Raw genomic sequence first — 12251 nt, 5'->3', positions numbered from 1 at the left:
TGATCTTGATTTTGGCCAAGCTCAGGGTCAAGATGTCGGCCCAAGTGCTTCGATCTCCCTGTCCTAACAAGTCTTCTTCATCGACACCATCACCCGGAACAATCCGTTTAGTATTCACAAGTAGCAATATCTCCTACAGAACCAGTTCATCATATGTCTCTTATCCCTCGTCCCCCACATTATCGCCGTCGCTCCCGTTTGCGCCACCTAGTTCATCTCACAATCGTCAATATGTGCCCAACCCGATGATAGATACTCAGTCAACGACAGTATGCTTATACACCCTTCCCACCAGTGAATCCCTCCTTCGCAGCAAGATCCTCCAACCTCCCCTTCAACACGGCCAGTTCACCCTCCAACGGCCCCAACTCTACATCAGAGCTCTTGCTCTCCTTTTGAACCCTCTCGATGCTCTCCAGCAGCGGCTCAAACCAGCGCTGCCTGACCGTCGCATCCATGTTCGCCGGCAGCACGGCCTTCCATTTCTCTGGACTGGACCAGAGGAATAATCCCAAGTTCACTGCCTGCATGAGGAATGGTGCGTTGGTCACCAGATACTCGACCACTTCCTCCAGATTGGTATCCTCCACCAAAAAGTCTAGGTTTGGAAAGACTACGTATTGCACCGTTTCCAGAGCCTGCGGTGTTGAAAAAGCGGTTGTTTGGTGAAGCTTTGCCGTGAACGCTGCGATCAACTCCTCTCTCAGCCAGGTGATCGCTCTCGCTTTGAGCGAGGCAAATGTGCAATTCTCCAACAAATCGTACAAGACCTTCAAGCGGTCATCATCTGATGGATCAGAATGGAGTACCTGCCCAGCCAGTGTGCTGGCTGCGTTGCGAACGTGAAGCTTGGGATGAAATAGCGCGATGAGCGTGACGAGGTGAATATACCGCATAAAATCCGAGGTAGGATCTTCTGGAGATGTTGTAGGATTTGTGAGCGGGGTGTTGGGGTTCGCCGAGACAAACTTGTTCGCATGCAGCCAGAGGCCGATTGTAACAAGGGCCTCTACTGTGCCTGGCGACTGTTGAATCTGGGCATGCGCATCATCTTGAAGGAATTTGTCCAGGACGGCATAGTGGTCTGGGAAGATGTTCATCTCTGGCTGTGGGTGGTCGGCGTCAAAGACTGTCGACGAGAAGACCCAGTAGGCCACGAGACAAACAGCTCCTCCTGTAGAAAGCTTGACCTGGCTTGCTGACTCAAAGTCCTCTGAGCCAGCCAGCGGATTCTCATGTAAAGGTCCTTCACACACATGCTTCAAGAACGTTCTAGAGCATGACCTCAGTCCAAGATCCCCAATCAGTGCCTAGATATCATGTCAGCTCTCGGGTCAGTTAACATCTTCAAGGAACAGAAACATACCACCAAATTCCCCACAATCCCATCCTTAGCCAACAACCCCTCCTCCTCCCTAAAAGCCCCCATCAACGTCCTCCTCCCCGGCACAGTCCTCTCCGGCTCATAAAACTCAACCAGCCTCCCCGCCCACGCCAAATCATTCTCATTCGCGTACCTCTCCAACACGCACGTGGCAAAACTCAACAACAGCTTCTGCTGCAGCTCCGTCTCATCCGGATCCTCCGTCTTTGCCTCGCCCTCCTTCCCATCATCCGCCTCCGGATCAGGCGCATTCTTCCCCCTATCCCCCCGAGCGTCCAAGTTGGCCACATTCACGCTCGACTTCCTGCTCGGCAACGGCGGCCTCGCCCTCTTCCCACTCAGACTATGCACCAAATTGATCACCGCAGCCGTCATCTCTTCACTCCCCGCCTCATAAGCCCCCAGCACCGTCTGCAGCGTCTGCGCCAGGAAGCGAGAGGGATACTTCGTCTTGATTCTTCCGTGTAGGATCGCCAGCATCCCCATTAGGGTGATGAATTTCTCTGTTTTTGTCACACCGCCCTCCTTCTTCTCCTTTGTGGTTTCAGCTTCATCATCTGCTTCGTAGCCCTCCTCTTCGCCTAGGAGTTCGAGTGTTTCGAGAACCTTGAGGATGACCTCTCGGGGGTTGCCAAGGCGCGCGATCGTCTCGAGGCATGATGACGAGCCGGGGAGGGAGACGAGGTTGTATACCAGGTCCCAGCCGATTTCTTGCGTGAGACCAGCATCTTGAAGGACTTCGTTGAGGGTTGGGAGGACCTCTGGGGAGAGGTTCGACTCGACGATGGTGAGATAGGTGAAGCGGTCGGTGGCGGGAGGGCGGGCGTCGCGGATGGCGGTGATGGCTTTGGAGGGGTCGCGGTCGAGTTCGGCGGTTGCCATGTTGGTTGTTCGCGGGGTGATATGTGCGGTTAATGGAGAGAGAGTGTGTAGGACAATCAAGTCGGAGAGGAGAGGGAAATGGAAAAGATCCAAAGTCAACCGGAAGCTCTGGATGAGTGTCAAGTCGAGGACGGCAGTGATGGATCGCAGTGGAGTGTGTCGCCTGCCTGGAGCAAGTTGAGCAAGCCAACCATGGGAACCCCGCACTCCACTCTTGCTGCTTTGCTTCAGGAGCTGCCCCTCCACTTGCGCGACGAGACAGCGTGTTTGATCTTGGATGGAGCTTGTCCAATGAATGCTTCCAAGGAACCAAATACGGGGTCGTATCGTTGCATGAGCTTGCCAATGGATTCTGGGCGGTGTGACAGTTGGGATGGCGTTGCTGAGTCTAGACTTTTGATGTCCTATCAAAATGCCCTATGACGTCGGTGTTGGTGACGGGCCTAGAACTCCACAATCCTGACCACCTCGGTTTGCTATCTGTCACCACCCCTAACAGTATACAACAAGAAGTTTGAAAGGTATCAATTCATATGTCATAGTATCCTGAGCATACCCCATCACCCATCGATTCAATCCATTTGACCACAGGCAACCCGCAAGAGAGTAAACACTAGGCACCACGACCTTCCTCGAGCCTTGTTTTCCTTCATCCCTGAAACCACTCAAACGCACCATCTCCCGAGGTATCCAGAAAAATAACAAAATAGAAAAGATCGCATCTTCTCATGTCCCACCAGGCAAAGGCAAGTCCCCTCCCCCATTAAACTCCGTATCCTCCACCGCAAACATCCAATGTCCCGCCAAATTCGGCTCCCCCAACCGACTCTTCAGATAGCAGACATGTTTCCCCCCCTGCTCCCCCCATCCGGAACCGACGCACCCTTCCTGTTTGGCACACGAATCTATACACTCCGCCATGGTATCAACTCTCACATCATACATATCCGTCGCCCCATTAACAACATTGTAATCCCTCCCACAAAACAGTAGAAATTTCCGATCATTTAACGGGGTCATAGGCGAAGAATAGAGAGTGAGGTTCTGAACAGGGCACGATATGTCGGCGGGGATTAGCTCGCTCTTGTTGGTAGACTCGGGGTTCGTGACGGTGGAGGCGTTGAAAAGGGGTACTGGGAGGGTTCGAACGGGTGTTGATGGTGAGGTAGATTGTGATGGTGTTGGTGGTTGTCTAGGAAAGATTAATTTGATGCAGCACAAAACGAGGATGGAGGAGAAAACTTACGCTTCCTTGGAGTTCTTGTTTCCCAACGAGACTCCTACACCAACACCGGCTGCTATCGCTATCACGGCGAGAAATATCCCAGTCGCAAGGATAATCCAGAATGACTGTCGTTTGACTCCGCATATGATCTCTCTTTTCCTTCTTCCGTCGAGTCCCTCGCCTGGCAAAGGTGGCAGCGATGGCCCGGCGACAAACGGGTTACCCGAATCAACACTGCCTTGGCCCCTCCCATTCGGCCCTCCTCTTGAAGTCGTACTGCTGTATGCTGTTCCGGGCCTACTCGGCCTATGCATCCCCGGTGTCACCATTTCCGTCCCGGGTATCGGCGGTGGTCCCCCAAAACCATAGTTTGGTATTGGCGGTGGCGGCGGGCTGTTGGTACTGTCGAACACCTTGCCGTATCCCAATGATAGGTTTCCTACCTTCTCCCATGTCTTGAGATCCTCAAAGCCTGTGACAGGCGAACCGATTGGAACTGGCCCAGTGCCTGGAGCCACTTCAAGCGTGGAGTGGGTGGCAACCTCAAGGCCGGGCTGGGTGTCATGTTCAGTGAACTGTAGACGTTCGGCGAGCTCGATGCCGTGGCCTTGAACCAGTTCGTCTCGAGGATCCAGTGGCGGCCGTCGTGAATCCATGATGTGTCCTTTTCTCTTCTTCCCTCTTTTGAATGATGTCGCCCGTATTTGGTCGCCTATACTCGATGTCTTGGCGAAGATGAGGCTTTCATGATCACTGCGGTATTTCCTGCCCGGCGATTGCAGTCACGTCAAAACATAAAGACAAGAAAATAACGAGAGAATTGAACGAGTGTAATTGGCGATAGCAATTCAAAAAAGGAAAAGAAACAAACCAGGAGTGAAAAAAAGGCGTAAATCGTAAGCAGGGCCTTGGAAGGGGGTCCTCTTGAGATTAAGATCGAAAAAGGAAAGTGTGTCAGCAACCACGACAACCACAAACCACAAACCGCGCCGCTCCTCGTCCATTTTATCAAACCCCCTTGTCTTCCAGGTTCTTCAGGATGCCCATCAATCAAGACCAGGGCATCTCGCGCAACGTTGGATTTGGTTCCAGTTAACGTCCGTACGTAGTATGTCAAGTACGACCATGCTTGCGATACCAAGTTCAGTACACCAGAGAAAGCCCCCAATCACCTCGTCTCCTCTTCTTCAAGAAAAAAAAGGCCAAAGGAGCTTTGCCTCTCCCCAGATTTTCAGCCCCCAGGCCACCGCGGTTCTCTGTGTGTGTTGACAATGTGATGGAGGAAGGAATCGACACACAGGAAGAGGAGCTGACGAGCAGAGCCCCACAGAAGTGCACATGTAATCAGTTAGCGCCGTCAGCCTGTACGAACGATGCAATCCTACCAGTCGCCACTTCATCTTGGCTTTTCGCTGCCATAGTGAAGCCAAAAAGGCCGTCGGGAAGCACCATGCTAGCCAGAACTAGCGTCGAGAAACGGCCTCTGAGTTTGGAGATCAACAGAAGAGAAACCAACATCTCAGAGTTGGAAACCTACGATACTGCCAAGCACTGACCCACCCGCTACCCGCCGCTAGGTACCCAAGCTTTCAGGGGGCCACCCCCGCTGTCATTCAGGACCGGGGATCCCCGGGAAACAGCCCTACACCACCTCAACCTGGAAGCACAGGTAAGGCTTCTTCTAGGTCTCTCTTCTTCTGATAACTCATATCTTCGTGGTGCCTCTTCGTCAAACCGACATCCCCAAAGAAATCTAGATCTCACGGTGCGGCACGGCGCGCAGAAGACCACCTAGCTTCCGACCTCCCATCCTCTATCGCCAACATCACCTCTTCTGACCCAGCAGGTTATACAGTGCGGCTCTTCTCCCTCAACTACCCAATCTTCCCTTGGTAACCAACCCAACTTCTGGTTTCCCCTACCATCTTCAAATCTTCCCAACCACCCTCCCCTCCGGTCCAGTTCCGAATACCCAACCTCTCGACCTAGCACCAGGCTACATACAACTGGTGTTTGTTTCAGGGTTAGTCTCCCAGCCACATGTACGTAAGGTAGCGCCGTCCAAGCGCCTCGATTCCACACCACATCACGCATGCTCAATAACATGGGAATCACAGCCTCCGAGGCACATGCCATAGTTCCAAGTTAGACGTCATAGAAAATCTACAAGCACTCAAGCTGTACCTGCATATGCAGACGCGGAACAATCTGTCGTTTCTCCATCCCATAGGCGTGAGAGAAAAAAAGGGGTAGCATCCGTCCGCCCCATCGTTCAACAGAGAGGTACCTACCCAACGGCGCCCGCCACCATCCATCATCCAACGGCCCGCGAATCTTCCCCAACCGGCCGTCTATCTACCTAGCAGTCGACACAGTGCACCGTCGTGATATCTATTGACCACCAGGTGCCAAAGAAAACACGGTTATATGCAACCTACGCGCCAACTATCACTCTTGACCCAACATCACCCCGTAATCACCCAACATGCTATATGTGAATCGCCCGCATCGCTCGAAAAGCTGCTCCCAGATATGATGACGCGGTTCAACCATGAACTCCTCCATGTTCAAAATAAGTGTCAGCCAGAAAACCCATGGTCAACAAAGATTCTAGCTATTGGCCATCATGAACCCCAAAGCCCAATCCCCTCCCAATCTCGAATCTTGTCCCCTAAACAGGAAGGTACCCAAGCTTTCTTCCTTGCTGACAGACTCGCTCATTGACAGCGGGCCGGCGATTTCCGGAGTTTTCGCACTTCTTCATGCCCTCTGACACCCTGTCATCCAATAACTGTCCAGAGTGAGGGATGACAAGGCTGGACTTCAAACTCGGTTCCTTGAAGCTATGGATGCGTAATAAGTTTTTTGCATGGTTTCAAGGTGCGGAAAAGATGAAGGGATCAGCCAGGTTCAAGAACGTAGTTGGTTTGATGGTGATATAGCAAAAGAATTGCTGTTCATATTCATCAATGTGAAGATGGCGCATGATAGCTGGTGATCGAAATATGAAGGGTATAATCCAAAAGTTGGGAAAGCTACAACCCCAACTACGCAGCAATCCCCTGCCATCGTCAACTCTTCTCAGTAACCTCCTGGACAGCAACCTTCTCAACCGCCATTTTTTCCATCATCACCGTCCCCACCGTCATCTTCCCCCCGTTCGCTACCCCATCAACCTTCTCCCCACTCACCCCGCCCTCCTTCTCCCCCTTTTCCTTCTCCTCCTCGGCCTGCGCCTCAAGCCCAGCCTTAAGCAACCCATCATACAACATCTCATCAACAAAACTCTCCTCCCCCCTCTCCACATCCCACTTCACCTCAGCCTCCCACTCCTTCCCAATCCCCCACGGCTTCAACACCCCCTCCAACCACTTCCCAAAAGCAACCACCTCGTCCCCCTCCACCCAACAACCCCCCGTCTTCTCCCCTTCTTCCCACTTTGGCACCCTCACCTTCCCCTCAAAACCCTCTATCCAGCTCTCCACCGTCCACTTCGGCAACCAAACCCAGTCATGCCCCGGACTACAAAACGGCTGTGGCTTGTTCGGATCCGCCTTCTTGAGCGCACCAAGACAGGGCCCGCAAAGAAACAAGTCATAACAATACCGGCACGCATAAAAATCATTCTCAAAGTCCCACGTCCGCCCGTTCGACCCTATGCATCCTTCGCAATCCCGATACCCGTATATATGCAACGCATCCCTCACCGTGCGGAGCCGCGCCAGTGTCGCGTCGACGTCCTCTTCCTCTTTCTCTTTTTCTGCCTCGGCAAGAGAAGCAGACCGCCCGTCAATAAGCTTGTCCATCAGGTCGTTCACCGTCGTAATCATGTCACTTCGTATATAGAACATGTTTTTCGAGTTGCTGTCAAATGAGGACAGAACCCTGTGAGCGACACTTCCTTCCTTTGGAGGGCCGCCTTCCGGGCAGAGCAGTCGAGTCAGCACTTTGGCGGTAGATGCAGCACTCCCGTTGGTGATATCAGGCGGCACCAGCCGCATGCAAGCCAACGAATTCTGAACATTCCCGGTATGCAGCAGGATGGCGCTCAGCTGCCTCAAGCTGTCCGCGTCGTTGTGCTTGTTCCCGTCAGAGAGCATGTTCGTCACCCGTACCATATCTGAAGCGAAGACCCTCCTCGACTCCTCGAGGTTTTGCGGTGACTTGAGCGCATAATACGCAGCCAAGTAGCTCTTAGCTATGGAGAGCTGGACGTCGAAGCGGTCACGGAGACTCTTCTCAAACTCAGTCATCGATTTCCTAAGGGCTTCGACGTGATCCTCGGTCGTCAATGCCGTGCTTCTAGGAAGTCTTCCTCTCCCACTGGCTTGGTTAAAGTGAAACCTGTCAGCCAACACCGTGGTTTTGCCGTATATCCGATCGGTCCACCATGGCATAGTCCGGCTCAATCTTTCGTGCGCAAGTTTCCGGGCAAGTTCACAACATTCCATCACATGGTGGATATCCTCAGATCCCGAGCGATGCATATGGACCATGCCCTTGTAAGTAATGAGGACAGATTGAAGATACTCATTCTCCTTGTCGCCTTTGGACAAAGAAATACTCGCATCGAGCGCCCCCATCAGATCTTCCACGCTGCCAGTGGCTTCAAGTATGGAGATTATTCTCCAGAAGAGAGGATCCGCGCGGCTCCATGCGTTACTCATAGCAACTGCCTTAACGAGGGACCCAAGTGGTGTCAGCCCCTTGTCGGCCTCTTTACCCGCCGCTTCCTTGGACGCCGCTGTTTTCGACACCAATTCGTACAATTCCCCCTCTCTTTCCAACTTAATTAGTAGGCTCATGATGTCGTACTGGGCCTCCCCGTGTTCAGGCACCAAGACAAGTACTTCCTCCAAGACCTCAAGGGCTTTCTCTGGTTCTTTGTAGTTGTCGTACCACCACGCCAAGTCTTTAAGCTGAGAGACCTTCTGCTCGATACTGACAAAAGGAGAATCTTTGTAAAGGTTCATCGCCCGGTCGTGAATTGCACGTGCCTCGTCGAAGTTCGCCGAGCTAACGGCGAGTAAGGAGTATGACAACCCAATCAGAACCTCCCATGACGGATATGGACTGGAGATCTTCTCGGCCTTTCGATATTGCTCGATCGCGTCTTTGAAGCTCACCGGATATGAATCCTTGTACGTTTGACCAAGACGCTCGTACCACAGCGAGTCTAGCTCTTCGTCTTTGAGTTCAAGTATCTCTTGACACCACCTCGCTGCCTCTGTGATATCAACCTTTACAGGTGGGTCGAACTCCTCCTCAGTGGAAGTGCTAGAAGGAGAAGGGCTCGCAGGCCTATCAGGCACGTCAGAATCGGCAGTAGAAGCCGGTGTATCCGTGTTGGACGTGGCGGTTTCGGAAGGTGTAAGAGGGCCAGCAGTCGCGGGAGGCTTGGCAGTACTGGACAACGAGGTTGTCTCCGGGGATTTTGAGGCTTTGGTTGCTGCACGGTTGTCCTCCTGTTTCTGTTTATAGCGTCAGTGATAAATTCTCATGAACACCTCTGATCAGGGGCCACGTACTATTCGAATGAGGGCCCGCTTGATCCACGCCAAAAGGTAGTACACGTCGTTTCCGCGCTCGCGAAGCCACATCTTCGCCACCATCTTCATGGTCGGTTTGAGCAGCTTACGTTCCCACCTCACATCTTTCTTGAGTTCAACGATGTGGTCTCTTTCCTTGCCAGAAAGTTCGGCGAGTGTCGTATCCATTTGAATCCATTCCCAAAATTCGCTCATATTGCGCTCTTCAATGAACTCCCAATTAGAATTGAAGAAGTCCCAGTGTTTCTTCAAGGAGGCATCCGGGTAGTCGAAAAGCTCAAATATACGCTTTCCGATACTGCCTGCTTCGCTAGGAGTTAGCTTGTCGTCACCCTCAGCTGTACGAAGAGTTCGAAGGTGATCTGCCAGATAGTCAATCAGATACTGCCTGATGCTCTCTGATTTCTCGCTTGGGTCATCTTTAAGGAACTTAAAGAAGGATTCAACAATTGCAAGAGAAGCGTCGGTCTTGTTGACTCTGATGATGCCTCGCGACTGAGCGATCTGGGCGGCCGCATCATCAGCTTTAAAACTGAAGCCATCCAAAGTTGAGAACTTGGTAAGGTCCCACAGAAAGCGTTGGACGGTAGAGATGCTGGCGTTGTTGATTTTTATCTCCAGGCTGATTGTTTTGTTGTCAGGGCCACCCTGTGAAAGCTCCCTCGGTTTGGTGATGACCTTGTCAAGATTGTCATCTACTGGAGATATACCCTGGGGCCCACTGGTGATGAGCTTCTTCAGCCTGCTGTTGATGAAGTTTTCGAGGCCTTGGATTGGGAGGGACTTGCCACGAAGGAACTAAAACAAGAGATGGGTCAGCAAGTGAGAAACTCCAGTCTCTTGGTTGGGTCTTACAAAGGCGGCCTCCAGTTGGGGGATAGTTAGCGACTGTTCTCCAAAAAGCACCCACATCAACAGTTCATTGACCCAGCCAATCTGCCCAACATCCAATCCAGCTTGAAGTTTCTCTACAGTATCAACCAATAATACACTGGTATCTCGGGTTGAGTCATCCAAGAGTTTGTTAAGCTCCTCGTCACTTTTACTGGATGCAATGTAACTTTCAGCCGCACCAAGTGTGGCCTGGATCGTCTGGAAACTGCATTCGCTATGCATGATCTTGTTCTCAATGCCTTCTCTCTTCTCCGACAAGTCAGGGCCGGGCAACATGATGGGAGCCTGAAGTCTGTGTCGAATGTAGTGGCGAAATTCGGATTCCATTGTTGTACGGTCAGCTTTGACTTCTCGCACTGACAGGTTTTCCGTCGCCTGGAAAACTTCAAATATAGAGCTCGCTCCAGTAGCGAGGACCCTGATGGAGCTTCCGTTCGTGCCAGTCCTTGGGACAGCTTGGAAAACCTTCAGCAACTCGTCCTGTTCTGGGGGGAGAAGGTTGTCTAGAGCGTCGAGTAGTATGAAATGTGTGGTTCTCGGCATCGGCGAACCCAGTCTCAAAGCATCCCATAGCTTCGAGGGTTTTGCATCCTTGAGCTGGTCGAGTTCACCAATGCTTTTTGCGAAGACCTCGTCTTGCTCAGCGAGCTGAATGGCGATAGACTTGAGTGCCATCTCAACCGGGTATTGTTCGTCTCCTGCTTTCCCGCTTCGGGCGGGGAAAAAGTAAAAGCCGATCAGGGAACGGTGAGTCTGTGTGATGGCGGCAGGAGTGGAGGTTCGCTGTTTTAGGTCATCGATAATGGAAGCCACGGAGAAGGATTTGCCGAACCCTTGACCTCCTGTCAGGAGCAAGAAGGAGCTGATCTCTTGAGCAGAAGCGTTCGTGTCTACCCAGCCCTGATAATCAGTCATAGGCTTGAACCAGCTTCCTGTCCCCGGGGCCCTTTTCTTAAGATAGTCTTCAAACGTAGCTTTCGAGGTATCAGGGTCCTTGGGGTCAATACCAAGTGCAGACTTGATTTTGGTGAGCAGGGTCTGCTTGGAGCTTTCCGCCTCCTTTTTCTGCACTCTGTCTTTGATGCCTTTGATGTCAGAGTTGATTTCGTTCGTCACTTTCAGATTCGCGACAACCGTAGCCTTGACGTCGAGGAGTTCCACCAACGTTACAGCCCCCTGCACATGCTGCTGCCCTTCCACAAGCATCTGAAATTTTTCCAGCTCCTCGTCCAGTTCTGTGTCGTCACACAAAGCACGCTTGGTAAAGTTCTTGAACCTCTCCCATTTTCGAGCATGCTCAATGTTGAGAGCCGTAGCGCATATCGTGACAAGGGCAATCATCACCTTGTGGATCGAGATGATCAAGTCTTCATCCATAGCTTGGATCTGCTCTCCCCTCGCATAGACTTTGAAGCCCTGGAGAACCGGGGCAATACGGATGAAGATCTTGTCGACAACCTCATGAAACTCCTTCATCTTCTTGGGCAGTTCCAGCAACAGAGAAAGGCCCTTGAAGCATATATCGGCTCCGCCAAACACCTAGAAACCAACAGTTAGCACTCCAGAAGAATGCTTTGAGAAACGATGACCTACCGTGGAAACGCCTTGCACAGCAGCTTCGCCGAACTTGTTGATGCATGCCAAGATCCTCAACCCTCTCTCCCGGGCCTTTGATCTGTTCTTGAACTCTTCGGTGTCTTGCTCTTTGGCACGGGCTTCGATGATTTTCCTGAGTTCTTCTGGCGACGCTGGCGCTACATCCTGGAGGTTCTTCCCTGTCAGACTCTTGAAAGTGACCAGCGCCTCCTGCCACATTTGGTCAATCTTGCTCTGGGTTTGGATGCCCTCCACCTTGACGACTGGCACAGGTTTCTCCATGTTGACGGAGGATATGAGGAACTAGTAGACTGAAGGAAAGATACTAAGGACGAAGAATCATAGGACTGGGAGCGGGGTTCCATAGGTGCTAGGTATAAGAGCTCAGAAGGGTGGGATAAGCAGTTGGTCTGCCTGTTGGGCCGCTCGCCCATCCCCATATGCAGTAAGGTATCCTGTCTTGTTGCTTCAAGCATGGTGGGCAGGGGTTCCAGCTAAACCTTCGTTGGCCGAAAAAGTACCATGCAGAAGGATATCGTCCTACTAATCGCACTGCAGCAGGGTGGCACAGCCGCAATGCAGGCCCAACTGCAGGTGGTACCGACTAGATTGATGGATGTAGAGTCACTGTTGTCAAATGAGGGATAGGATTGCAAGAGGAGAAATGCAGGCGAATTTTCAAGAGCATGACATCTCATCTTGGCCCATCCACGTAATTGTT

General features: G+C 52.0%; 3 protein-coding genes across 3 annotated transcripts; all 3 read right to left on the bottom strand.

The window, feature by feature from the left end:
* Nucleotides 1–6: 6 nt before the first annotated feature.
* On the bottom strand, nt 7–2635 carry YBP1 (YAP1-binding protein 1). Its single transcript, XM_062915610.1, has 2 exons — nt 1367–2635; nt 7–1310 (listed from the first exon to the last, which is right to left on the bottom strand). Exons 1-2 carry the CDS (start codon nt 2264–2266, stop codon nt 276–278), a joined length of 1935 nt encoding a protein of 644 aa, XP_062761585.1. The 5' UTR covers nt 2267–2635; the 3' UTR covers nt 7–275.
* Nucleotides 2636–2708: 73 nt separating this feature from the next.
* QC763_706100 (uncharacterized protein) lies at nt 2709–5002 on the bottom strand. The gene is made up of 2 exons (XM_062915609.1): nt 3513–5002; nt 2709–3458 (listed from the first exon to the last, which is right to left on the bottom strand). The coding sequence occupies exons 1-2, from the start codon at nt 4145–4147 to the stop codon at nt 2993–2995; spliced, it is 1101 nt and encodes a 366-aa protein (XP_062761584.1). The 5' UTR covers nt 4148–5002; the 3' UTR covers nt 2709–2992.
* Nucleotides 5003–6562: 1560 nt separating this feature from the next.
* QC763_706090 (uncharacterized protein) lies at nt 6563–12240 on the bottom strand (the record flags this gene model as incomplete). Its single annotated transcript, XM_062915608.1, has 4 exons — nt 11528–12240; nt 9896–11473; nt 9020–9838; nt 6563–8962 (listed from the first exon to the last, which is right to left on the bottom strand). The coding sequence occupies exons 1-4, from the start codon at nt 11810–11812 to the stop codon at nt 6563–6565; spliced, it is 5082 nt and encodes a 1693-aa protein (XP_062761583.1). The 5' UTR covers nt 11813–12240.
* Nucleotides 12241–12251: the final 11 nt, after the last annotated feature.

This window comes from Podospora pseudopauciseta (assembly GCF_035222475.1).
Source record: "Podospora pseudopauciseta strain CBS 411.78 chromosome 7 map unlocalized CBS411.78m_7, whole genome shotgun sequence".
Lineage (NCBI taxonomy): Eukaryota > Fungi > Ascomycota > Sordariomycetes > Sordariales > Podosporaceae > Podospora > Podospora pseudopauciseta.
This window is presented reverse-complemented; position numbering and strand designations above follow the sequence as displayed.

Bases quoted from the DNA above. Each gene is read 5' to 3' on its own strand.
- QC763_706100 (XM_062915609.1), bottom strand. From the start codon at position 4,147: ATGGATTCACGACGGCCGCCACTGGATCCTCGAGACGAACTGGTTCAA. The intron at 3,459-3,512 runs GTAAGTTTTCTC...AATCTTTCCTAG, and splicing joins AACAAGAACTCCAAGGAAGC to ACAACCACCAACACCATCAC.
- YBP1 (XM_062915610.1), bottom strand. From the start codon at position 2,266: ATGGCAACCGCCGAACTCGACCGCGACCCCTCCAAAGCCATCACCGCC. The intron at 1,311-1,366 runs GTATGTTTCTGT...CATGATATCTAG, and splicing joins GGATTGTGGGGAATTTGGTG to GCACTGATTGGGGATCTTGG.